Genomic DNA, 27,348 nt, shown 5'->3' with positions numbered 1-27,348 from the left:
AGCCCGTCCGTGCACCACAACTACTGAGCCCGAGTGCTGCAACTACTGAAGCCTGCGCGCCTAGAGCCCTTGCTCCACAACAAGAGAAGCCACCGCCGTGAGAAGCCCGTGCACCGCAACGAAGAGTAGCCCCCGCTCGCCACAACTAGAGAAAGTCCACACGCAGCAACGAAGACCCAATACAGCCAAAAATAAATAAAATTTTAAAAAATTAAAAAATATTCTAAAAAATTACTTTATAAAAAAAAAAAAAAAGCCAGTCTGCTCCTGGTCTTGGTGTTCTCTGCAGGCCTGTCATCCCAACACCACAGATGTCACAGCCCCACACTGGCCATGCTGTTCCCTCTCCCATCTTGGCTTGAGCTTATTTTTCACCTGTTATGACCCAGACAGCACCTCCCGCCCTGTTCCCAGACTCTGCCTGTGCATCCTCATCAGGGCCCGGTCTGTCCACTCCCCAGCCCACTCCTCCATGTCACCAGGCCCCAGGGCAGGTGTCTGGGGAGTGGGTGTGGCCACACTCACCTGGCTTGTTGAGAAGGCACCGGAGCTCATACTCCACGTCGGCCTGGCGGTGCTCCAGGTTCTGCTGCTTGAAGCTGGAAGGTGGGAATAAGGTGACGGTTAGTTCTGCGGCTGCCTGCCCCGTGTTGTCACTGATAAGGGAAGAAGGTGAAGATTCCCAGTCCTAAGCTCTATGGATCCTGGGGAGAGGAGCCAGGAGCCAAGGGGAGCAAGGACTCACACATAGATGAGCTCGGACTCCCGCCGAACCAGCAGATGCTTCTCGTGGATGAGCTTGAACCAGTCCACCAGCATGTCATCCTCACGGCCCTCTGGAAACCAGATGCCCACTGAGGCCAGGGCTGGGGGCAGTCCCCACCCTCAAAGGGGCCATGGCGGCTCCTACCCTGGAAGAGAGGCTCCCCCTACCCGAGTCCCACCCGCCAGGCCCCCGGCAACTCCCGCACCGTTCACTCCACCACGCAGCTTCTCCTCCAGCAGGACCCCACGGTGTTCCAGGGTATCCAGCTGGCGCTCGATGGTGTCCATCTCTCCATGGATGTCCTCCTCGGGGATGTACTGGTCAGCCTGAACCTGCCCGACAGCGCCCAGTTACCTGAAGGTCAGCCCGCCCTCCCACCTGTTGGCTGCCAGGTGCAGGAGCTTCCCTCTTCTCTCCGGCCAGCACTGGCCTCCACAGGCCCTGCGCCCTGGCTCCGTCCCACACCCCGGTGTGGCGAGGGGTGGGTGTAGGGACGGCCACGCCCCTGCCATGCCCCTGGTCCCAGCATCGACAGGCATGCCCAGAGGGCGATACAACTTCCTCCTTTTCACGGCAACTTCCTCCCCTCCTCTGCCACTCCAGAAAATATATCACAATGTGCGAAAGTGATCCTATTAGAGGGAGAAACCTGAGAACACTCTAAGCTGTTTAAGTAGAAGTATGTCATGTGAACGCTTTGATCCTTGAACTATTATTAGTAACAATTTAAATGCATCACCCAATGCTTTTGGTCAGAGCAGCGAATCTGCTCAAAATCCCCCTGGCTGCAAGTTAATAAATCTCCCAGCTGGGCCTCCCAAGCATGCCCCCTCCAGCATCTGAGGGAAGCTGCCCAGGCAGCCCATCCTGTGGCAGAGTCCCACGGGAAGCCTGAGGCGGCCAAGGGCGGGGGCCCGGGCCCAGGCAGCCAGGTGTCTGGGGCTCCCAGCTGTACCTTGCGTTTGATGAGCGGGAAGCCGTGTCCTGGGGCAGGTGGTCTCGCTGGCTTGGAGCCCTTGGTGGCCTTCTTTACAGTTGGGGACGCTGTGGGTGATGCCTTCCGGTTAAAAGGATTCTCCTTGCAGGAAGACTAAAGGCAGGGAGACGTGGCAGAAGATAAGTCAGGGAGGGGTCAGTAAGACCCAGGCAGCTTGGTCACATGGGACCATGGAAAGCAGGCGGTAGGGATCAGGCAGAGAGAGAACCCCACAGCAGCCAGTCTCTGAGGAACTCAGTCATTCAACAAACACTTCCACTTCCCAGCGCCTCCCGTGTGCTGCTGCCGCACTGGATACTTCTCTACGTTCCTGTTCAATTTTCACAACCACTCCACAAGGTGGGTAGTGTCGTGCCCATTTTACAGCTGAGTAAACTCAACTTCAGAGAGGTTAAGTAACTGGCTCAAGGTCACGCTCTTCCCACGGGCCCAAGCTGCAGTGAGACTCTATTTCAGGCTGGGGCAGCCCTCCGGCGCTGGGGGCAGTGGTCAGGACGCGCAGTTTAGGGTGGGACAGAGCTACAGTAGCTCATCCAGGCCTCACAACCACGCCTTTCCCAGCGGGGATTCCGGGGTTCAGCTCCTTGCCCAGGGTCCCCCAGCCAGGAAGAGCAAAAACAGGGAACACACTAGCAGTAGAGGGAGGAGGAAGGTAGCTCCCTTCCTGCCCAGGAAAGACCCCCATCCTCTGCTGCCCCCTAGCTCTGCATTTTTCTGTCCTTCTGGGGTAAACCCTGTCCTGAGGCCAGCACAGCCGGGCAGGCCCCCCACTGGGACAGGTCTTGCCTGCCACGTGGGCAGTGCCAGCATCTTCCAACCACCCTCCCCAGCTCATCAGAAACAGGCATCACTTGAGGCCATGGAGTGTTCCCAGGAGTATTTACCGGGCTTTCCAACAGCTGGGGGGAGGAAGGAGGAGCCCCGCTCACCTCACCTGTGCCAGCCTGGGGGAGATTCCTTCAGGCTGGCAGCTGCTCTGGGATCTGAAGCAAGGAAAGTGCCAGGCCGGAGTCCAGGCGCAGCAGGGAGATAGTCTGGGCCCCACAGGGCAGCACCCGCCCAAGGGGCCTGCCTGTCTCCTGCCCCCAGTGTCTCGGATTCTCTCCGAATCCTGGGGTTAGGGTAAGGGATGGGGCACCCCAGGAGGAAGTCCACTTGGGCTCTGCCCACACCCTCCACAGTCACACCCAGAGGGGCCCAGCAGGGCCAAACAGCCCAAAGGCCCCTCAGTCCCTCAAGGGTTCTCAGCCACAGAACTCCTTCAGACCAACCTTTCACAGACCTCGGGACAGGAAACATGCTGAAAGGCAGCTGCCTGTAGGGGGCAGGGGAGGGGCGTCCAAAATCAACTCCCTCCCCCACCTCCCACCGCAAGGAACCCTGGGGCTCCTCAGAGCATCCGGAGGCCCAGAGATGGGATGGGCCTTCTCCAGGTCACACAGCAGGTGGTGACAGAGTTGGACAGGAGGCGGTTGGTTGCCCAGGCAACCGGGAAGGTTAGTGGCATTTGAAAGGTGCACAAACCAACAGCTCAGGCTCCTCCCCAGACTTATCCTCTGTCAGGTCGGTCAGACCAGGACTACAGCCGGGCCCTCAGAGGGCTGCAGAGTACGGGAAAAAATGCAGAATCAGAACCTGGTGGCGCAAAGGGACTCTGGTGGCAGGAGAGGCCCCCTCATGAACTAGGTGCCCAGAGGAATGTCCTGACCCCTGGTGACCCCTGGTTCTTGGCGTGACACTGAGAAACAAGTGCTTCACCAGCCACAGAGGTCAAGTGGAAAACGAGCTCCCAGGGATGGGTGTCCAGCAGACCCTCCTCGTGCCCACTGCAGCCCCCAGAGGGGATGGAGCGCAGGGCCAGCCTGGGAAGGGGCCTGGTAAGGGGAGCCCACAGCACGGGCTGTCCGCACCCCTGCAGTGGCACACAAGAGAAGCACCCAGTAAAGCTGTTTCCTCGGCCCTCTGCCTGTTGAGGGCCGACCCCTCCTCTACCCGTCCTCCCAAAAAACAAACTCTACACAAGGCACAGTCACCCCAGTACCCCACCCCGACCTGGCTGTGAGCACCTGGGGGGCAGGGATCGCCACAGTCATCTCACCTCTGGAGCCCAGGCCAGCCCATACACACAGGAGGGACTCAATGAACACCATCTGCCCCATTCTATAGGAGGGGAGACTGAGGTCTCTGGAGAAGGAAAATGACCCCCAGAAGGGAGTCATCCCCTCCCCTCTGTGCTCTACCCCAGGGGGCCTTGTAGAACAATCATCTAGGCCTGTCTCCCTGAGCAGCTTGTGAGCCCCTAGAGGGCAAGGACAGGGTCTCAACGCCACTGTGCCAGGGTCTGGCACAAACAGGACCTCAGTGAACGGAAGGGTGAACAGAAGGATGTGTGGGTAAGTGGTGGCTGGTGGATGCGTCCCAAATGGGCACGTGCGTGTGCTAGGCAGGTAAATAAGAGCTAGACGCCTCAAGACATGGAAGACCAGGCAAGTGGAGACATGAACAGATGGACGGGAGGTCTGGCTAATGGGTGAAAGGTTGGAGAGGTGGAGCTGTGCCTCAATGAATGGAGTGGTGAATGGGTAGATGGGCACAGCCAAGGTCACCCCACAAGTCAGGGCCAGCAACGATGGAAGGGTCAGAGACCCTGCCCTGAGACCAGGCCCATGGCTACTAGACAGGACAGCAGCCTTTAGCGAGGGTGAGGCACTCACCTTTACCTGGAGCTGCGGGGACGAGGTTCCAGGGGAAGGCGCAGGGCTCTTGTCTCCAACCAGCACGAGAGGGGTGGGAGCAGCGCCACTGCAGGGCTTGGCTGGAGGGGGACCTGGGCTGCCCCTAGTATTGGGGGCAAGGCCAGGGCTGGCTTGAGCTGTCCGGTCCACACTGGGCTGCACCAGCTCCCCAGAGGAAGACAGGGAGGAGTTGGCAGAGAGGCTGGCCGAGGTCCCAGGGGTGCCAGGGGCATGGACAGCAGGCTCTGAGGAGCTCTTGGGCACAACTGGCGGCTCCAGAAGCTCCCCACTTGGGGGCTGGCTGGAGCTCTCAGATGACAGGCTTTCCACGCTGAGGGCTGGCGACGGGGTAGCTGAGGGTGGCTCCGAGTGTGACAGGCGGGAGGTGTGGAGAGCTGTACAAACAAACACACAAGTGGGTGCCACATGAGGGGGCACAGTCAGGCCTTCCGGCCTCACCTAACACGCTCCACTCTCGACAGAGCTGCAGGCCCTGGCAACCCAAGTCCTCCACGTCCAGACAGGCAAGAGCCCAGAGGACAGCAAAGGTGTGACTGGACCAAGGTCACTGGCAGACAAATCATCCAAATTCACCCTGCGCTCTTCGGGCTCTGGCGTGCGCCTCGTGGCGCGTCGTAGCCCTGGTTTCCTTACGGCCCTCGCTTCCTCATCCAGCGTGGCTGCAGCCTCCACTTCCCCTCCCACGTCTGATCTGACCCAAAGCAAAGCCAAACTGAAAAGGCCAAAAAAAAGCCTTGCTTCTGGGCTTCCCTGGTGGCGCAGTGGTTGAGAATCTGCCTGCTAATGCAGGGGACACGGGTTCGAGCCCTGGTCTGGGAAGATCCCACATGCCACGGAGCAGCTGGGCCCGTGAGCCACAACTACTGAGCCTGCGCGTCTGGAGCCTGTGCCCCGCGACGGGAGGGGCCGCGATAGTGAAAGGCCCGCGCACCGCGATGAAGAGCGGTCCCCGCACCGCGGTGAAGAGTGGCCCCCACTTGCCTCAACTAGAGAAAGCCCTCGCATGAACCGAAGACCCAACACAGCCAAAAATAAAATAAATAAATAAATAAATAAAGTAGCTATAAAAAAGAAAAGTGCTTTAAAAAAAAAAAAAAAAAAAGCCTTGCTTCTGTCTGCCTTCTCTGCCTCTGACCCAAGCAGAGGTGGGAGGGAGGGCAGCAGGAGAGGGAGGAGCAGGCAGCCCTGGCGGTGGCCGGCTCCAGGCCAGGCATTGCCCCGTGCCACTTTCATCATCATGCGTTGAGGGACACCATGCTTCAGAGTATCATCTGTGCTTTCCCAGTGAGGCAACAGACTCAGAGAGGAGAAGGGCTGGGATTGGACCAAGCTGTGGCCGACTCAGAGCTCATCCCATTGGCTGCATCTCCCACCCGCCCATCACCTCCAATCAGCTGACCCACCACGCTCAGCTGGAGGGTCCCAGGGCACCAGCAGGGGCCGGAGAGGGGGGCCTGGGCCACCTGAGCACCGGCCTCCGGTCATCTCTAATGTGCTCTCGGACCCACTGTCTGAGGGGCTCCCACTGAGGTCTCAGAGGCAGCTGGACCCCAGCCGTGGTGGAAGGTGACCAAGCACAGGGCCCGAGAAGATTGCAAGACGGCGAGAGGGAGGGCTGGGCAGAGGGAGGCACAGCGCCTGGGAGCTGGCCCACCACCTCCATATTCCGGATGGGGAGACGGAGGACAGACACAGGGGAGGAACTGCTCAGAGTCACTAGCGCCCGTGTCACACAGCCAGGTCAGAGCCCGAGCGCCTGGCAACTGGAGGAGAGTGACTAGATGGGCAGGACTGGAGCTAACCCCTGCCCAGCGCTTTCCACGAGCCTGACTCGGTGTTATGCACATCGATGGATAACACGTTTAATTCTCATAACAGCCCTGTGAGGTGGGTTACAAAGGGTTAGGAGTATAGTCAGGAGTCTGGGTTCAAATCCTGCCTCCACTGCTTAAGCGCTGTGAGGCTTTGGGCAAATCACTTACCCTCTCTGTGCCTCAGTTTCCTCACCTGCAAAATGGGGTATGATACCTACCTCACAGGTTTGCTCAAGGACTGAGGACAGACATGACACACACGGCACCTGGCCTGGAGGGGATCCTGTGGCACCACGTGCCCTTCCCTGGCCCTGGGCTGACCCAGGTGCCCAACCCCAGAGTCCCAACTGTCAGGAGAGCTCCCGAGAACGGCACTCACCAAGGGGGGATGCACTGGGTGCTCGGGGGGCGGGGCGCTTCTTTGTCCTGGGGCTGCTCGTGGGGGTGATGCCGTACCAGGGGTGCAGGGACTTGGGTGTAGACTCCGGGTGAGTCGGGGCAGGGCCGGTGGCTGGGCTGGGTGCAGCTGCGGGCTCTTCCTCCTCCTCCTCAAAGGGGTTGTAGGGCTTGGGCTCCGGGCCAGCCACCTCCGGGCCCCGTGGGGCCACCTCATCCACACCTCCGTTCTCCACCTGCCTGCTGTCCCGGCCCGGTGGCGGCGGCCTGGGGCTGCTGCTCGGGGGCAGCGGGGCTGGCTTCTTCTTTGGCTCTGCCTGCACCAGTGTGATCCATGGGGGGTCTTTCCTGGGGGCTGGTGTCCTGGATGGAGGCAGGAAGCAGCAGAAACCATTAGGAGGCAAGGGGGGCAGTGTCCTTCTCTCCCCAGACAGTCTTGAGTGCAGCCCAAAGGGGGTGGATGAGAAACTGGACACTTCTCCTCTCTCACCCCAGCCCAGTGGGGCCAGTCTGGGCCCAGAGCTGAAACAGAAAGAGGGGGGCCTCTCTCTTCCCCTTCCTCTGTTTCTGTCTCTGTCTCTCTCTTCCCTGCCTTCTCTCTCATGGACCATACAGGGGAAACACAGCTCCCAAAGAACAGCTGGCAATCGATGTCCTCGCCTGTGACACAGGGTCCCAGGGCTGGAGGATCTGAGTCAGGTGTACAGCTGAGCTTTGCTGGGTCTTCTATACTCTGCTGCTGATTCGCAGAACGACTCTAGTAGCGAGGCCTAGGCCTCCCTCGTTCCACAGGCAGCAGAGACTTGGAGGGGTGAAGGGACCCCAGAGGCAGCCGTCTCCACCAGGCATTGCTGCCCACAGGAGAGGGGGTCCCAGGGGAGCCACAGGGAAGGGGATGCGGGCACAGGCTCCTGCCCCCAGAGATGAGCCCCACACCTTCTCGGGAGGGTGTGCTGGTGGGTCACATGGTCTTGTTACCCGCCCAGACCCCAGGGCACTCCCCTTCCCCCTACCAGGGCCCTGAAACCCCTCAGGGCCAGCATACCTCTCTGACAGCTTGGGTGTCCCTCTGGGCTTGGGGATGGGGGGTTCATGCAGCTTCCCTGGATGGGAAAGGAGAGTGAAACAAGTCTTCATGCGCAGCTGTGAGCTGGGCAGCAGAGTGGGGCACCCAGGGAGCCAGCCCAAGTGCCTGCCTTACCAAGGATGCCCTTCCGTCCCACCTGGCAAGTCATGGACTCCAGGTGGCCATGGCAACCTCACCTGCACCCTCGTACCTCCCCAGCCCAGCACTCAGGGAGATTAGATAAACACCAAAGGTGACAGGTAGAGAAGGTCAAAGGGGCAAGGCCAGGACACCTAGAGACCCCATTCGTATTTCACTTAAGAAGGGGGAACCCTGGACTTCCCTGATGGCGCAGTGGTTAAGAATCCGCCTGCCAATGCAGGAGACATGGGTTCGAGCCCTGGTCTGGGAAGATCCCACATGCCGTGGACCAACTAGGCCCGTGCGCCACAACTACTGAGCCTGTGCTCTAGAGCCCGCGAGCCACAGCTACTGAGCCCGCGTGCCTAGAGCCTGTGCTCCGCAACAAGAGGAGCCACCTCAATGAGAAGCCCGCGCACCACAACAAAGAGTAGCCCCCGCTCACCACAACCAGAGAAAGCCCGTGCGTGGCAACCAAAACTAAATAAATAAATAAATAAATTTATTTTTTTAAAAAAAGAAGGGGGAACCCAAGTGCCCCTCTGACACTTCCCCAAAGTGGACAGGAAATACTGTCTCAACTCAGCCCCAGGGTCACCTCCTCCTGCAAGCCTCCCCTGACTCCCAAGTGTCCTCCGTGAATCCCACCATAGCCTCTGCTCCCCCATCTTAACAGACATCTACATTCTACCAAAATCCTCATGTCTCTCTCCATCTCTCCCTCGAGACTGGCAGCACCTCAAAGGCACAAACAGGTCTGAACAGTATCTCTATCCCCAGCGCCCAGCTCAGGAAGAGGCCTCTGCGAGTGCGAAACAGAATGAACAAGTCCCAGGGGGAGACCCTGGGAGTCTCCCTGCCCTGGGCCTCCTCTGATAAGAGTTCCCCAGCACGTCTCAGGTTACAAGGAACCATGTTTCCATGAGCTCATGGAAGCCCAGGGAGGTCATGTGGGAAGGTCTGACAATGAGGGGTGAGGCAGGGGTCTCCACTGCAGAACAGGTCAGCCTGGGGAGTGCCCCAGGGGCCCATCTGACCAGGGACACCCCCTCCCCTACCCCCAGCCCCTGAGCTGTCCCCTGCCAGACATCCAGATGTGGACAAGCACACAGGCTGGGCCTGGGAGGGGAGGTCACCTGAGTGTGGACACAGAACCAGACACACTCGGGACACAGGGACACATGATGTACACTCCCTACACCCCGAAACTGAAGCACACAAGATGGACACAAGAGGACACACATCCTGGGCACACAGAATGGGGCAGGGATCTGTGTCCTTGCAGCATGGAGAACAGAGCGTGCACCGGGGGGCCTCAGTAACTATTTGCTGTGTGAATTAATAACCTCAGCACCACGGTCGTCCCCAGCACATCCACAGCACACACAGGCACGGACAGCGCGGCCCCACGAATACTCCCAGGCACGTGTATGTTTAAACGCCAGGCACACCTCAGGAAGCGCCCAGCCCCAGTCGGGCCCTTGCTCACCATTCACCAGGCCGCTGCTGCCTCCCTGCTCCACCAAGTTCTCCTGCTGCAGGCTGGACCGGGGCCGGGGCGTGGGGAGCATCAGGGCTGTGCTCTCAGAGGCCTTCCTGGGGGCAGGTGTGGGGCGGCTGCCCGGGGGGCTGGCCAGCTCCTGTGGTTTGCCGGGAACCCGGGGCTTGGAGGGGATCTGGGGTCGGCCCTCGGGGCTGGCCTTGGGTACGTCCACCTCGGCCCCGGCAGCCGCGTTAGGGCTGGGGCCGCCTCTCTCCACATCCTTGGCTTCTTCTGTAAGTTGCTGCTGCTTTGGCTGTGGGGGGAGTGCAGGCCTGGCCCCTGACCGCCCACCGGGGCCCAGCCTGGCGCACTGCTCCACACACACGAAAGTGCCCTCCTCTGGCCCACTCCTGTAAGCTCCGGGGAGCAGGGTGCTGGAGCACCGCCGACACCTGCCAGGGAGAACAGGGGTGGGGTGGGATGGGGGGATCAACTTAGCCAGGCAGCCCGGCCCAGGGTGCTGGCCACCCCTCCTCCCAACTGCCAGCCTGGATCCCGTCTCAGTACCCAGAACTTCCCAGCAGAAAAGAAAAAGGGTAAATGTCAGAATCACAGCACAACAATAAAACCATGTGAAATCAGCAACATAAATTGTGAAACACGCCTTCAGTTTCTGCTGCAAGAGGAAGTAAAGGTTCCCCCAGCTCCACCGGAGGTTCCATCCAGCGTGCGGGCTGCCACTCATTAGTGGCTCAAGAAATCAATTTAGTGGTTTTCAACCAACCAGGTTTTTTTGTTTTGTTTTGTTTTGTTATGAAATAGAATAAAATACGATATATCAGAATGTATCACACTTGTTTTATGAAACTCTAATTCCAGTTGTGCATCTATTTATACAAGTTTGATTTCAGGGATGTACTTACAACTGGTCACACTGTCAAATGTATGTCACCATAAAAAGTTTTTAAAACACTGCCCTGATGGCCAGACGTGACTGTGTTTGTGCAATGGTTCCCTTCCTCGAGATTTTTCCCCCATGACACCTCAGTTCTGCAATCAGGTGCCTGGGGTTCCAGGTCCAGCCACCACACACACACACACACACACACACACACACACACACCCACACACACACCACAAACACACCACACACCCACACACACCACACACACACACCACACACAACATACCACACACACACCACGCACACACCACACACAACACAAACACAGACACAAACACACACACAACACACACACAACACACGCACCACACAACCCACACACCACACACACACCACACACACCATACACACCACACACATACACCACACCGCACACACACCACACACACTACACACCACACACACACCACAAACACACACACACCACACACACCACACACACACCACACACACCACACGCACACCACACCACACACACCACACACACCACACACACACCACACACCCCACACCACACACACACACACACACACCACACACACACACCCCACACACACACACACACACACACACACTCTAAACCACAACTGAATACACACTATAACTCCCAGTCACTGGTTTCCATGGACTATTCAATTTTCTTTGCTGATTTTTTTTTCTAACATATAAAACGTTTTCATACATTCTCTAAGCTATTTATATTTTCCCTGCCTCTTATTCCATTTTCCTTAGACCTGGCTTCCCCTGGGAGCCACACACTGAAAGCAAGTTGTTACTATGATTTCTTTTTTTAACTGCTTTCTTTTAGAAAAAAAAAAAAAAAAGGAAGAAAAAACAAAAAATAAAATAAGATTTTTTAAATGCTTTCTTTTTTCAACAGCTTTTAGAGCACATTCTGCCCCATAATCATCATCAGGTACTTAGTCTCAAACAGCTCTGGCCCCATTTCTGTCTCTAATTCTGTGACTGACCAAGTCTTCTCCCCTCACTAGGCCTTCGTTTGTTCATCAGTAAAATGGGGAAAAGCAAGATGCTCCAGCATGACGAGCCTGCCAAGGGTCTTGGCACACCATGGTGCTGAATCGAGGGAAGCTCCCTGCCCCCCCCAGGATCCCCCACCACTCACCGGAAGCAGTGCCGGTGGTACAGCTTGCCGTCGGCCAGGTAACGCTGCACCAGGTGCACGTGCTGCTGGCAGGCCGCACACGTGCTGCTGGGGGTCCGGTGGGCGCCCTGCTCTGACAGGCTGCCCGAGGAGCACTCACCGCCCTGCAGGGAACGGGGTGGGCAGACTGGGGGTGGGGGCGGGGTCACCAGCCATCCTGTTCAAGAACACTCCCTGTTCCCCGCTCTAACGGTGGCCACCTCCCGAGAGTGCGCAGTGCTAACACACTCCATCAGAGCCCCAGAGGGGCAGAGGGTGGGGACTGTCACTGTTTTGCACGTGAGGAAACTTTTAAGTCCAGAAAGGGGGAAAGACTTGCTCAAGGTCACTGAGTCAGGATGGAAACAAAAATCCGGACTTCCAGTTTCTGGGGCCCTCTCTGCCAGAAAGGCAGCTTCCGGCTGTATAATCCCTTCCCCTGAGCCTCTTGTCCCTCTCCCGTCCCCACAGGTGGGCCTTGCCTGACAGGTGGCTGCCCTCTTAGGCCCACCTCGTCTGCCTTCTCTGTCCCCGCAACTAGAACCAAGCAGATTTAAGTCCCAGTTTCTCAGCTTCTAAGCACTGTGACCTTGAGCAAGCTGTTTTCGTCTCTGAGCCTTGGGTTCCTACCTGCCAAATGGAATCCTGTCACCCCTGCCTGTCTCAGCCCTGCACATGCTCACTGGGCACCGACCATGGGCTGGGCTCCCTGTCCCTCAAGAGGTCCTCCAGCAAGGCGCAGATGGGAGCAGGTGGGAAAAGCCCTCTGCACACTGTGAAGTGCTGTCCAGATGTGAAACGCTGGTGTCACCCCCTAAGCATCTTGGAGCAGGGGGCTGGCAGTGCGGCCCCCACTTCCCAGCTGAGAGATCTTGAACAAATGACCAAACCTCTCTGAGATTCAGTTTCCTCATCTGTACGTCGGGACACACAATACCCACCTCCCAGTGTTGTTGAGAGGATTAAGCAGAATCACGCTAGGAAGTTTAAAGCTCTGTCTCATGGGAATCAAGGGGAGAATCTGCTGTATTGCATGGGTGAGTCCTGTCAGTCCCATGATGGAGAGTCAGTGCTGTGGACGCCCTGTGCCCCTCCCAGGCCGGCCATCCCCTGCCCCTACCGCCCTGGCCTGGTCTGTGAGAATCTAGTTCCAAAGCCAACAGGAAAGGGACCAAGAACACCCGCTGAACGCGGCAGTGGCAGCTGTCCCCCCACCCCACCTGCCCACCCCCGGCATCTGCCTACCTGAGCCCTGTCTCCTGGTTCCGCGGGAGTGGGTGCTTCGGATGGCGGGGAGGATGCTGCCAGGCCCTTTCTGGGTGATGAGACCCCGGCTGCCAAGAGACCAGAAAGAGACTCTGAGGCAGCTGGAGACCCTGGAGGTCCAGGAGGCCCAACCTGGCCTGAGCTTTGAGCTCCATGGCTACCACCTGAGGACAGAGCACCGATGCAGTGGGACCAGGCTCCCGCTTCACAGAGGCAGGGGATGCCTCCTTCCAAACTAAGTGCCGAGGGCAAGCTACCCAACCCTGCCAGGCCTCCGCAACGCGGGACAGTGACTCCCACCGCACAGAGCAGCGTGAAAAATAAGGCACCAGGGACTTCCCTGGTGGCGCAGTGGTTACGAATCTGCCTGCCAATGCAGGGGACACGGGTTCGAGCCCTGGTCCGGGAAGATCCCACATGCCGCAGAGCAACTAAACCCATGCGCCACAACTACTGAGCCTGCGCTCTAGAGCCCACGTGCCACAACTAATGAGCCCGTGTGCCTAGAGCCCGTGCTCTGCAACAAGAGAAGCCACCGCAATGAGAAGCCCGTGCACCGCAACGAAGAGTAGCCTCCGCTTGCCGCAACTAGAGAAAGCCTGCGTGCAGCAACGAAGACCCAACGCAGCCAAAAATAAATAAATAAATTTATTTAAAAAAAATAAAATAAAATAAGGCACCAGGACAAGCACAGAACCATCAGCGCCCAACATGTGAAAGGACGGGTAGCTTCCTTCCCACGAGGCTGAACGGGTGAAGGGAAGGAAAGGAGAGGAACCACACGGCGCCGGCCTGAAGGTTCAGGAAGATGGGCTGGCTCCCTGGGGCCGAGGAGCTGCCCCACCCAAGCCCAAGTGGGCAGGTGCGGCCTGGAACCCTGCCTGCACGCCCTCGAACCGGAAGAAACCCACCCCGCAGCCCACCCGCCTCCTCCATGACTCCGCTCCTTCATTACTTCAGCAAGTATCCACTAAGCACCTACTCTGTACTCAGTGATTAAAATAAAACCCCCAAATTCAGAGAACTGTATACCAAAAGAAAAATCAATACTACTGTACGTTAATTCTTAAAAGTAAAATCCAGGGAATTCCCTGGTGGTCCAGTGGTTAGGCACTTCCAGTGCAGGGGGCCCTGTATTGGATCCCTGGTTGAGGAACTAAGATCCTGCAAGCTGTGAGGCCCAGCCAAAAAAAAAAAAAAAAAAAATCCAAACTCCTTACTGTGGTCTAAGGCAGCAGCATTGTCAGAACCTCAGGTCACAATCCATTAACGGACCCTGAAATCAACTGAGTAGACTGCAATCAGCCTATCGTAAAGATGAACTAGAAGGAAATATCCGCGGGCATCTCGTGTTTTAAGGGGAAGAATCGCTTCCTGAAACCTGTTTCAGTGATGTATGTGTACATGAACATGGATAATAATGGGAAACATATTTCTTACCATTAGTCATGGTCAAAAATTTTGGGCCCACTCCCTACCACCACCACTACCCTACCCCCCCACCCCCTACCCCCACCCCCACCCTGGCCTCACCTCCTCCTTCCCCCTCACTCCCCTGGAGCACACAGGTCCCCTGCTGCCCCCTTGCCTGGAATATTCCTCCCCAGATCTTCACATGGCCTCTTTCTCCTCCTTGTTCAAGGCTTAGCTCAAATGTCACCTCCTCAGAGAGGGCCTCCATGACTACTCACCTAAAATAGCCACTTCCTCCTCTCGTTGCTTTTTATACCATTACCTTATTTTGTTTCCTTATCGGACTCATCTGCAATTATATTACTTTGTTCTCTCTCTCCCTCCCCCATCCTTTAGACTGCAAGCTCTGTGAGTCTGTATCGTTCTCAGCTCTCCCCCTAGCACCTAGCACAGTGTCTGGCACACAGTAGAGGCGCAATAAATATTTGTTAGATGAATGAATAAGTGCCAGGTGCTGGAGTCATGTAGCTGTGAACTAGACAGAGATGGTCTACAGGGGAGAGGGAGTAATCGAGATACTATGACCAGAGTCTTATATGTTCACCACGGGGCAGGGGGTTATAAGAGCACCTGGAGTATATCAGGGCAGGCTGCTTGGAGGAGGCAAAATGTGGGATGAGAGGATGAGTAGGAAAGAATGTGCCAGAGCATGGGGGGTGGGGACAGGGACTGGAGGATCACCAAGAAGAAAGGCTTAGCAGTAACGGAATGTGATATATTCAAAGCAGCACAAGAAATTCAGTATGACTACAGCTGGGGCAGTGAGTGGCTTAAGCTAAGTGGGGAGAGGCCCTCAGGGGCCCCACTAAGAAACTGGGCTTCATCCTGATGACACCACCCCTGTCACCCTGGTAGGGGGGAGGTACCCCTCCTCTGAGTCCCTCAGCCACTGGGCCTCCTTCCGTCACACTCTGGTTCCAGACTAGGCTGTGGCTCCTGGAGGTCAGGGGTCAGCTGACGTGCCCAGGGTCACCGGTCTCCACGGAGCCTGGCACAAGATGAAAGGAGAGCACGGCACGGTGTTGTCTCAGCCACAGCCAGCTTCCAAAGTTACCCGGTCCAGCGAAAGTCAAGCCTGGTCAAAATTACCCTTGAAATCCCTCCCCTCACCCAGAAAGTACAGAACAGGACCATCTCGGGGAGCCTAAGAGCCAGCTTCGCCTCCAGCGTTGGAACACCTCGCTGCGTTTCCTCTGGTTGAGCAGCAGGTGGGATAAAAATGGTTTGCATTTAGGGGCTAAGCCGTATGGAAAGCACAAGCTGTGCCTTTAGCGACAGGAGTTCCCCACAGGTCCAGGGGGTGCTCTCGCCTCGGGCAGAGCACAGGGAGCTGGGCCACCAGGGTGACCTCACCCCCAGGGTGCCTGGTGAGGACCGGGAACAAAGTGGGCACCACCGACAGTATTACCAAGGGCCCTGCCCCACCTGCCCACCCCGCAGGTTCCCGGAAGGAGGCCCTCCAGAGAAGAGCTTGGTAGAGGGAGATTGGGGTTTAGCCAAAGGGAACCCTCCAGAAGATAAGACTGAATTGTGATTCTAGGTGAGCAAGCTAAACTCTAACCAATGAAATAAAAAAGTAATAATAATAGTAACCTTGAGTCCTCAATAAGGGCCAGACACAGGTCATTATTCCTCATTTGCTCCCATCAACCCTGTGAGATGGGCGCTGTTCTTATCCTCACTGCAAAGGGGACCCTAAGCCGAGAGGTGACCCTGTGGCCCACTGTCACCCAGACAGTAAATGGCAGCACAAAAACGTTCAGTCCATGCTGCCTCTCACCAGACACTCAGCAGTTGAGAAATACTTTCATTTTTATTTCTAGTAAAATATATATAATGTTATTTGTTCAATTATAATATTAATCCCTAGCATTATGGGGGGGATGGGGAGTAACAGATTATTTTAATCTTTTAATTTTTATGCTTTTTTCTATGTTCTAATTTTCTACAGTAAGCATGTTTTACTCCCAGTAAGAAAAAAAAAAATCCGTACTTCCTAGAATACTTTTTTTTTAAGAGATGGGCTGAGATTGTCCTCATGGAGAGCAGAGGTTGGAGGAAGGACTGACATGGAAGCAGAGGGGCAAGGTGCCCACCCCCAGAGGACCCCTGACAGCAGTGACACAGCGCAGGAGTCGGGACGCCCGAATTTGGTTGTCCTGCTGTATGACCTTGAGCTCCTTCCTTCCCCTCTCTGAGCCCATTTCCTCTCTGCGGAAGACAAGGCCCAGGAGAGATTCCCACATGGGGACTCTCCAGGCAGGAGGCTCAGTAGCCACCCAGTGACCTGACTCAGGGCAGAGAAATACCCTTGTAGCCTCCCATCCCCCCACCCCCACCCCCCTATCCCACCCCACACAATTCCCCAGCCTCTTAGTTCTCAGGCCTTGAAGGTCACTGCTGAGGAAGATGGTGCACAACAGCCCTACAGGACCACTTCCCCGTTGGAGGAAAAAAACCCCAGGGAGGTGTCTGCAAACAGGAAGTGAGGGTGGGTGCCAGAGAGGTGAACTCACAGACAGCGGATGAACTCGCCCTGCTTTGTCTCCTCTGACATTATTAATTTTTTTTTGTTTAATTTTTTCCCACACCAAGTGGCTTGTGGGATCTTAGTTCCCCGACCAGGGATTCAACCCGTGCCCCCCGCACTGGGATCGCCGAGTCCTAACCACTGGACCACCAGGGAATTCCCTCCTCTGATGTTATTTCGCTCAGTTACTGGTTCACGCGTTTGTTGTCTGTCTCCCCCGCCAGACTATGAGCTCCCCGAAGGCAGCGACCTCCTTCACCGCTGCACCCCCCGGGCCCAGCACAGTGTTATTTTACTCAATTAATATTTCAGTGAGTGAATGAATGATGAGTTGCCTCCCTGTGCCTGTGTGCAGCTCAGAAGACAGTGGGACACGTGCCCCGCCCCCAGGGCCAGCCTCCCTGAAGGGCTGCACCCCTCTCACCTTGGCCAGGGCTGGCGAAGTGGTTGTAATATTGGGACACGTAGGTCATGATGCTGAGGCAGTCAGGGACACTCATGGAGACCATGTCATTGGGGTCCAGGAGAGCAGGGATACCCAGCTCCTTCTCAGCCACTTCAAAGGCCTGGGGGGTGCAGATGCCAGGGTGGGGGAAGGTTTGAGGCGGGGGGGGGAAACGTGTGGGGTGGGGGGCAGATGCAGGGGTGGGAGAAGGATGCGGGGTGCACAGAAGCAGTCACAAGCAGGAAGAGGAAGACGAGGCAGGGTCAGCGGGCGCCACTCTGCATAGACCCAGCTTTGCTCAGCGGGATGAGGGGGATGAGGGCAGGGGTGACTGTTACCTGGAGAAGGGGAAGGTCTGGCGCTCCAGGCACAAGCAGGCCAGAGGGGAGCAGGGGGTGGGGAGAGGAGCAGCCAGGGCCCCAGTGCAAGGCAGCTGCTCTGGGAGCTGGTCCACGAGCCCCTCACCTCAGCTCCTGCCCTGCAAGACCCCTGCCCTCCGATACACACCCTCCCAAAACACACAGCCTCGTGGGCTTCCATCTGTCTGGGGGACTCACCAAACGGTTATTCTCGAAGACATTGTCCTTGGAAAGTGAATCAAACTCTCTGAAAGAGACAAAGTGGGGGAGGAGCATTGAGGAGAGGGCTGGGGCAGGGGTGTGACCAGTGGAGGTGACCACATCCCAGCCAGCCTGGGTCTCAGCAGGGTTGGGGGAGGGGTCTGTGGACTGTGGAAGAGGAAACTGAGGCAAGGAACGCGTGCTAATAGAGCGGGGGCTGCCAGGTGGGGCAGAGAATGAGCACATGGCCCCGGGGGGCCTCCAAGCAGAGGCTGGAAATCACTCAGAAGGGGCGGGGTTGAGAAGCCCCAGCTTCAAGTTTATCCCCCAGGAAGCCATGTCCTGACTCAGTGGCAAAGATAAAACTAAGACCAGGACCAATGCTGGTGACAACAAGGACACCCACGGATTGCTGACCTCACGCTGAGCACTGGGCTGAGCTCCTGTCTTGAATTTATTTTCAACTCTACTTGGCAGGTATTTATCCCACTTTACAGATAGGGACACTGAGGTCCAGAGAGAGGAAGCCACCCCGGGAAGAGGAAGCCGCCCTGGGAATCCACATTTCTGTTCCTTCCACTGCATGTCACAAACCTGGAGAAGCCACACCAACTTGCTGAAACCCTAACCCAGGCCGAAGAGGAATGTTGTTTCAGTGGGGCCAGGAATAGAACAAGTCTGAACCAGCCTGGAAATAGTACATTCTCCAGAGCTGCCGACGCTGAACGGTTGGCCAACCCTGCTGCGCCACTCCTGGGGGCACCATCCTTCGGGGAGCAGTGAAGGGTGTCCCAGTTCCTAAGCTGGGACAGGTGAGAAGTGGCAGGGCCTGCCGGAGTAACCTAGCTTTTATTTATTCCCCTCCCCGCCTCCTGGCTCCAGCTGCTGGAGTGGCTGAAACCAGCAGAGGAGACCCAGCCTTCTTGCTCAGCAGCCTCCTGGGTGCACCCGCCCCACGCCTTGTCCTTCTATGGCTGGAAACTGCAGCCTGACTGCCTGAGACGTGGGCCCAGAGGCCAGAGAAGGCAGTACAGCCTCCAAAGTCTGGGTCCCAGGCCCTGTTCTTCCAGGTCAGGCTGTGTGACCTTGGGCAGGTCGGCAGTCCTTGCGGCCTTCGTTTTCCCATCTGCAAACTAGGGGAAGCCCTCGTACCACCTCCCAAGCTGGTGGGGAGGACCAGGCTTGTTAGAGGCAGGCCTCACAGACACACGAGAGCCCTCCTCCTCCTGCCCACCTGCCTGCTAACTTCTCCAGGCAGAGATCAAGGTACAGTGAACCGTGGGCCAAGACAGGAAGGGGTAGTTTGCAAACCCCAGGAGGTGCCCAAGGCCAAAAGGCCGAGTGGACTGGGGAGGGGATTGTGTATGCACTTCAGCCCCTTTTGCCACCTCTGGCCAGATTGCTTCCTTCTCCCCTCAGCTGGGTCCCGAACTCCTCCCCTCGCTTGGCCACTGCCTAAGAGTGTGACCCTGAGCAAGCTACACAACCTCTCTAAACCTCAGGGACACTGTGACACCAGCCCAGCCCCCAACAAAAGCTTGTTCTGAGGCCGAATGAGACAAAAGCAGCTTGTCTGGGCCGTTTATTTCAGTCTCCCAGCAGTGTTCTTAGAAGGCTAGGGTCACATTTTGTTCACGGCGTGCACTCCACACCCTCCACAGTGCCCGGTACTTAGTAGGCACTCCATAAATGTCTACTGAATGCATAAATGCCAGAAACAGCGTGAAAACTGTAAAGGTCCCCAAGATACTACGATTTTTCCTCCACTTCTCCCTCCCCTACCTTTGTCCCTAATCAACATCTAGGCTTTGGAAACATATTTTCTGAGAGTTTTCAAAGGCTGGGAAGTTCTATTTGGCTCTGGGGGAGATGAGGAGCACAAAAATGAAACCCACATGGTCCCTGCCCTCAAGGGAGCTTAAAGATGCCTAGATTTGGGGAGGGGGAATGACACAGCTTGAGAAGCCTGAACCACTTTAGAAGATGGTGCTTGCCCTCGCCCCTACCCCAGCCCTACTCTCATGGAGATCCTCCCTAGCCATCACTGAGGTCCTCTCTATGCCTCACATAGGACCTGGGCCTCAGTTTTTCTCCCGTGCAATGGGCTGGCAGCCTAGATGCTGGCCTGCCTTGCAAATGAATGCCTGGACCTGATTCTGGATCTCTTCTCAGGAGGGAAGCCCCCTCCGCTCGACACGAACTCTAGCCGCATCCCTCCCCGTGGCCCCATCCACCCTCCTTAGCCAGCAGGAAGCCCTAAGCACTCTGGCCCAGCCACATCTCCCAGTCCTCCCTGCCCTGTGCTATGGGCTCCAACAGTGCCGCCTGTGTCTCTGCTCAGGTGGTCCCCTCTGCCGGGAATGCCCTTCCCTCGGCCCTGACCTGGCTCCTGCTATCTCCTTGAAGACTATGTGACGGCTGGGAGGCCTTCCCAACCTAGCCCTTTGATACAGCACTTCCCACGTGGAGTTATCAGCACTGCTTATACATCTGTTACCCCCATAGGCCATGGGAGACCGTGTGGGGTTTGCCTCTTGGTTGGTTAGTAGCTATTTCCATTACCAGGCACAGTGTCCAGCACAGAGTATAACTCTGCAGACACCTGTGGAATAAATGAAGGAATGAGACACTTTCATCATCCCTTCCTGCTTAATAACACTACTTATAATACTAATGTTAATTGAATGTTCATTGTCCCATTTAATTTCTCCCAACAATCCCGTGAGGTAGGTCTTATTATCAAGCCCACTTTACTGACCAGGAAACTGATGCCTGGAGGGATCCAGTGATTTTCCCAAGGTTGCACACCTAGGACATGGAAGAGCTGACCGGAAACCAAGCAGCCTGCACTTTGTGCTGGCAGGCTCAGGTCCATTGCGTGGCTTAGCTTGACACCCGAGTCCTGTCACACACTGGCCAACCCTGCCTCACCACTTGCCCCCCAGCCAAAACAGAAGACCCCTTGAGCCCTCCGCCATAATGCGTGGGTCCAATCTGGGTGCCCTTCTTCTCCATCTTTCAAGGCCCGGCTCCTGAGCCCCCTTACCCCGTGTCACAGGTCCCACAAGAGGCAGCGGCCCACCTACATCTCCACCTCATCTCGTTCACTTCTGCATCCACACCCCCCAAAACCCTCTCCTCCAGGGCCCACCCCACCACCTACATGGTACAGAATAAACTAAATGCATCTACACCATCGAATCCTTGAGGCAATCCTTCCCTTCCTTCCCTCCTTCATCAAAGCCTCCCAGGTGCTGTCTTTGGGGAGCACAGGTCTGGAGGTGGAACAGACACACAAAGACTCCAGACCCTGTGAGGCTTGGGGAGCCCTGTCCGAGGGGCTGTAAGCAAGACAGACAAGGACCATGACTCTTGTCCCCAATTTGCAGATGAGACCGGAAGTACAAGGAATGGCAGCTGCCAGATAAACATGCACTCAGTGTTTTATGAATGAATGAATGAATGAATGAATGGATGAATGGAAGAGGTTCCAGGGCCCAAGGAAAAGGGAGCTGAGATAGAAACACCAAGTCAACTGCTCTGGGGTCTGAATAAATTTTCCCGTGGAACCTCACTGGGCAGCTGGGGGCAAGAAGAGGCCATTTCACACCCTGGAGCAGCCCATTAGGGCTGTAGGTCAGACCCTAGGAGTCTTCACTCAGCCTCCCTGCCCCACTGAGGACAGCAGGACATGGGGCACACACCTGGGGAGACAGGTCTGTGTCCTAATGGGGAGGGGGTTACATCCATTCATCTGACCTCTATTAACCTAGGGTCTCCTCTGTGCCAGGCACTGTGCTAGTGCCCTGGAAACAAGATCGCATGGGGGAATCAAAGCAAGGGGGCCCCACAGAGGGAACAGGCCTCAGTGCCCCACGTGGAGGGGGCTGCTCAGAGCGCCTGTTTAAGAGTTTAGTGTAAGAAAGGCCCAGGGTTCCCGAGGAGGGCTCGGTGCTCCTTCAAAGAGGCAAGGCCTTGGGGGCTTCGGTGTCCCTTTGGCGGAAATCAGTGCCCTGTGGGCGGGGCCGGGGCCTCAGCAGAAAGACCAGCATGGGGGGCGGGCTGTGTTCCAGTGGGCGGGGTCAAAGAGGCCAAGTGGGGGAGGGGTGTGCTGGATCAGAGGGTCTCCGCGAGGCGTTGGGGGCCCGCGGGAGGGTGGGAGTCTTGGCCTCCGGGGGCGGCGCCTGCCGCAGCCCCGGCTCCGCGTCACTGAGGGGGGGCGGGGGTCCCCAGCTCGAGCCCGCGCCGCCCTGCGCCCCGACCGGCCGCCCGCCCTCCCAGCACTCACAGCAGGTCGGGCCGGTGCCGGTGCAGGATGGCGCAGAAGGCCAGGCCGTCCCGGAAGGAGCTGCTCAGGTCGCGGATGTCCACGCCGCTGTAGCCCTCGCACTGGCGGCGGCACCAGGCCAGCAGCGCGACCCGCGGCCCCGCCATGAGCCGCGCGGGGCTCGGGTCCGGCTCCGGGCGCCGCCGGGACCGGGCTTCACCCTCGGGCCCGGCTCGGGCCGGTTTCCGGCTGCGGCTGCGGCTGTGGCTCCGGCGCGGCCCTGCCGCCGCGGCTCGGAGCTCGGGGCGCGACCAGCTAGCGGCCGGCGCGGGGCGGGGAGGAGGCGGGGCCGCGGCCTCGGAGTCCTCGCTCGGGCTCCGGAGCGGGGTCCCGGCTCGGCTGCCTGCTTCCCACCCGGACCTGCCCGGACCTGCCCGAGCAGCCGCTGCCCGAATGGCCCGGCCCGGCCGGCCGCCGCCTACTCACCGCCGCCAGCTCCCCTCGCTGTGGGCCGGCCGCGGGCGCGGGCGTCCCGCTGGCCTCGGTCCCCGCCCGCCGCCGCGGGGGAGCGGGGAGGGGGCGGCGGCCTGGCGCCCCACCCAGCGGCGGCTCCGCCCCACAGACGCGGACCCCCCCCGACCCCGCCTCACGGACCCAGCACCCCACCGCCCCTCTCCTCGGCGATCCCGTTCACCCCTTCCCACCCCCCGCCGTGGACCCCTCAGAGAACTCTGGGATGGCCCCTGAACCCCTCACCCACCGCAAACTAGCCCCTCCCCACAGTGACTTCTTCCTCCACCTCCACCAGGCTGCCCACCGGGAACTCTCCTCTTGCTCCCATCCTGAGTGCTTCCCACTCTAAGGACCTGCAAATCCCCCACATTCCCCTGGCCTGAAACTTTGCAGAGGCATTCTCCCCACCCCCGGCCAATCAGGCAGTTCCCCTGCAGACCCCAAAGCACCCCCTTCATTCACCCTGTCTCACCACTCCCAAACACCCTTGGCCTCCAGGTAGTTCTGTCTGCCACCTTCCCCTCCCCCCATGCTCCCACCCATGGGACCCCGGGGTCCTTCCCATGGGACCCCCCACCGCCACCACCACAGTGGTCCACCTGTCCACTCAGTGATGTATTGAGCCTGACAAGGGGTCCTGCAGAGTTTTCCTCACCCCCTGTGTAGGGTCAGGAGTCTCACCCCTCCCCACCGGGGCATCCTGACTAGGGTTGGCGGGGGGGGGGGGGGGGGGGGGGGTGGTTGGGGTCCCATGGGAAGGACCTATGGGAAGCAGGCCCTTGTCTAATGTGACATTGGGTGTCTGGCCTTGGAACCTCTGCAGCCTCATTCTCCTGCTCCCCCATCCAGACCTGGGTTAGCCACCCTCCCCAGAGGCTTCTCCTGCCCTCCAGCAGATGAATCAGCTTCCACTAGGCTGCCGTGGCAGTGACATCACTCTGACCAGTGCAATAGTTAGCTGGGATGATCCGTCGCACCACCCCCCAAAGGAAGGAGCAGGAGCCTAGTCATCTCTGTCAGCCGTCAGCCCTTGGAGGAATGGAAAGAATAGGGGTGTGTCAACCCAGGCTCGAATCCTGGCTGTTCCCACTCACTCAGCCGTGTGACCGTGTGCCTCCATGAACCTCAGTTTCCACATCTTAATAATGGGGATAATTCCTGCTTTACAAAGTGGCTGAGAGGAGTAAGATGTGCCTCACGATTAGTCATCACTCATAAATTCTAACTATTGATACCTGGTGCCTGGTAAACATGTGATAAAATGGATTGAAAACATTTTGTACCCAGCTTGTCCCTTGGACCTTTGTGAGTAAATTATGGAGGAAAGAGGCCAACTTGGGGAATCCCACCTCCTCAAAGGTTCACTGAGTCCCAGCTCGGAATACAATTATTATGACCCAGGGGACCCCAGCTTACCAGCCTGGGGCAGCCTCACCCTGGATCTGTCCACAGCTGGGAGGCCACCATCTTGGCCCAGAACGCCGACTTTCAGGTTACCTAGGAAAGGGCTGCCATGAGCCAGGCTGCCTGGCCAGCCCCCTTGGCCCCTCACCAACCCTTCGCTGCCACCTCCGGCCCTGTCCCTGTGGGAAAGCAACTCTAAGAAAGGAGGGTTCCAGGTACTCTCATTAAATCAGGGACTTGGGCTCAGGACCCTGATACCACACCCACCTCAGCCTCCAAAGCCCACCAGTACTCTTCATTAAAGCCCAGGAGGGATTATATTCCTCCCCTCACCAGCCTAAGGGGCTCCCTTCAGGTCCCTGAAGACAGTTTCAGATCTGACCTTGATCCCTTTGCCATGATAATAGCTCATCATGATAGGAGGTAAGGGCCTGCATGACCATAGCTGTGTGACCACAGGCCAGACAACTCCACCCCTATGAACCCTAATTTCTTACCCTATAAAATTGGGATAATAATGTTTGCCTTGCCTGCGTCCCAAGGTTGTGGGTAATCCGGTGAGATAATGAATGGAAAAATGCCGTGCAGACTGTAAATCCAGGGTTCAGGTGGGAGGTTGGGACTGTGTTTACAGGTGAGGTCAGAAGCTACAGACAGCTATGCAAGTCAGGTCACCAGCCCAAAATCATACCAAAATATCAGGATTAGGACTAAGGGCTTTGGGCCCTTCATTTGGTGTATTTATTTTTTAACTATCAGTTAAGAAGTAAATACACTCTCCCTATCAAAAATTTTAAAATAAAATAAAGCTAAAGTTCCTACTTGACTGTCTCCCTCAACCCCAGTCCCCTCCTAAGATGTAGTCACGCTTGTCAGTTTTTTGTTTTTGTTTTTTTAATATTTATTTATTTATTATTTATTTGGCTGCTTAGGGTCTCTAGTTGCGGCATGCACGCAGGATCTAGTTCCCTGACCAGGGATCGAATCCGGGCCCCCTGCATTGGGAGCACGGAGTCTTAACCACTGGACAACCAGGGAAGTCCCATGGTTGTCAGTATGAAGTTGAACCTTCCAGACCTTGTGCATGCATTTATATTCAAACATGGATTCAACAAATATTGACCAAGTACCTGCTCCTTGGCTGGGGAGCTCCAGGGTAGATGGGGTGAACAAGACAGGATCCCTGCCCTCATGGAACTAACATTCTAGTGGAGAAGACAGGCAGGGAACAAATAAAGCAACGAAGATCATTTCAGATGGTGAAACGGGCTTGGAAGAAAATAAAGTAAGACACTGTGACAGAGAACCATGGGAACAGACGGGGCTTCCAGGGAAGGCCTCTTTGTGGTGGGGACATTTGAGCTGAATGACACCCATCCCCCAAGAAAGCAAGTCGGATGCGAGCCAGTGAGAGATGTCATTGCAGGTAGTTTGGATCCTTCTAATTTATTCCCAGTAATAGCACGAGGCAGGATGCTGGCAGGGAAGTGCTGGTTAGTGTGGTGAGTGAGACAGGCTAGTGGCTACTCTTCGTCCAGAATGATAAGGGGCAAAGGAAAAAGAAGCCCCAAGGAAGAACAGGCGTCCAGAGGAGGGCCCTGACCAGTCTGGGAAAGGGTGCCATACTTTCCACTTCCCATTCTTCCTGCCAGCTTGCTTTGCAGGAGGGCTGTGATGGAGGGAGATGCAAAGGCAGAATGAAAAAAAACCCCACGGGGTGGGGGGTGGAGTGGGGGGAGAAGCTGATGTCGAATGAGCACTGGTGGGAATGGCTGAGTGAATGAATGACCAGCACTTACAGCTTACACTTATTTTCACACACAGATCTCAAGGTAAATTTCAGAAGGATGAAAGGGAGAGGAACGGCCATGGTGGGGACCTGGAGAGGCTGAGGGGGAAAAGAATGTCATCATTGCCTCTGGGAATCTCTGGCTGCTGAGTCCCCACCTGACTCTGCGCCTGCTCAGAAGAGGGGGCTGGGGGGTTGCTTCTCTCTCAGAGCCAGAAGTCCACCTGTGTCTGTGCGTTCCTGGGAGTGGGAGGTGATGCCTGGCTGGCCCCATTTCACTCACCACCTACTCTCTTTGCCACTGACTTGCTGGGAGACCCTGGATAAATATGTCACCTGTCAAAGGTTCAATGTCAACATCTATAAAAGGTGGGCCTTTGCCCACCTTATGATGCAGCAGGCCTGTTTCTAGGACTCTATCCTCCAGAAATACTATCCCAGGGGCCCCAAGATGCACATACAAAGATGGTCATTGTTCGCTAACAGCAAAGCACTGGGAACAACCTAAATGTTCATGAGGGACAGCATAATTAAGTTTCAATACAGCTGGAAAACAGAAAACCACCAGCTGTTAAAAAGAGCATCCTGGGGGATTTCCCTGGCAGTCCAGTGGTTGAGACTCCACGCTCCCATTGCAGGGGGCACAGGTTCTGGTCGGGGAATTAGGATCCCACATGCCCCACGGTGTGGCCACAAAAAAAAAATGTCCTGGAAACAACAAGGTCCTACTGTATAGCACAGGAAACTATATTTAATATCCTGTGATAAACCATAATGGAAAATAATATGAAAAAAAAGGATATATATATATGTATAACTGAGCCACTGTGCCATACAGCAGAAATTAACACAACATTGTAAATCAACCATACTTCAATAAAATTTTTTTTAACAAGTGTCATGGAAATATATCCTCAAAAGAAGTGAAAAAAGCAAGCTGTAAAATAACAGATATACTAGGATTCCATTTTTGCAAAACAAAATTTATATATATATAGCATATATATCATATATACTTATGTATATAAACATTTACATGTGCAGATATATGGAATTTTAAAACATCACAAAGAAAGGACAAAATCTACCTAAATGCTGTCAATGATTCACTTTGGGAGTGAGATGGGGGTGTGGCAGACTCACTTTTTTTTTTTTTAATAAACTTATGTATTTATTTATTTTTGGCTGCGTTGGGTCTTCGTTGCTGCACGCTGGCTTTCTCTAGTTGCGGCGAGAGCGGGCTACTCTTCCCTGCGGTGCACGTGCTTCTCATTGCGGTGGCTTCTCTTGTTGCGGAGCACGAGCTCTAGGTGAGAGGGCATCAGTAGTTGTAGCTCACGGGCTCTAGAGCACAGGCTCAGTAGTTGTGGCGCACGGGCTTAGTTGCTCCGTGGCATGTGGGATCTTCCCGGACCAGGGCTCGAACCCGTGTCCCCTGCATTGGCAGGTGGATTCTTAACCACTGCGCCACCAGGGAAGTCCCAGACTCACTTTTTACAAGTCATTATGGTCCAAATTTGTAACAACAGCAGGCGTAACTTTTTAAAATAACAGTTTTGAGATATAATTCACAT

The 27,348-nt window shown here is 56.3% G+C and overlaps 1 protein-coding gene across 3 annotated transcripts in view; it reads right to left on the bottom strand.

Moving 5' to 3' along the window:
• MICALL1 (MICAL like 1) overlaps window positions 1-22,609 on the bottom strand; it is a 28,062-nt gene extending 5,453 nt beyond the window's left edge. For 2 of the 3 annotated variants that reach the window (XM_059936935.1, XM_059936938.1), the window contains exons 1-13: window positions 22,090-22,609; window positions 17,799-17,847; window positions 17,221-17,362; window positions 12,773-12,861; window positions 11,510-11,652; window positions 9,426-9,871; window positions 7,775-7,832; window positions 6,713-7,092; window positions 4,478-4,893; window positions 1,722-1,856; window positions 972-1,098; window positions 746-836; window positions 526-599 (exon numbers count right to left, since the gene is read on the bottom strand). In XM_059936935.1, coding sequence (XP_059792918.1) covers window positions 526-599; window positions 746-836; window positions 972-1,098; window positions 1,722-1,856; window positions 4,478-4,893; window positions 6,713-7,092; window positions 7,775-7,832; window positions 9,426-9,871; window positions 11,510-11,652; window positions 12,773-12,861; window positions 17,221-17,362; window positions 17,799-17,847; window positions 22,090-22,235 — 2,296 coding nt within the window. In that variant the 5' untranslated portion in view covers window positions 22,236-22,609. The remainder of the gene's footprint in view (window positions 1-525; window positions 600-745; window positions 837-971; window positions 1,099-1,721; window positions 1,857-4,477; window positions 4,894-6,712; window positions 7,093-7,774; window positions 7,833-9,425; window positions 9,872-11,509; window positions 11,653-12,772; window positions 12,862-17,220; window positions 17,363-17,798; window positions 17,848-22,089) is intronic. The other variant, XM_059936936.1, reaches the window with a different exon arrangement.
• Between the last annotated feature and the right edge of the window lie 4,739 nt (window positions 22,610-27,348).

This window comes from Balaenoptera ricei, chromosome 10 (genome assembly GCF_028023285.1).
Source record: "Balaenoptera ricei isolate mBalRic1 chromosome 10, mBalRic1.hap2, whole genome shotgun sequence".
Taxonomy (NCBI): Eukaryota; Metazoa; Chordata; class Mammalia; order Artiodactyla; family Balaenopteridae; genus Balaenoptera; species Balaenoptera ricei.
Note: the sequence above shows the minus strand (reverse complement) of the source record. Positions and strands in the feature narration are given on the sequence as shown.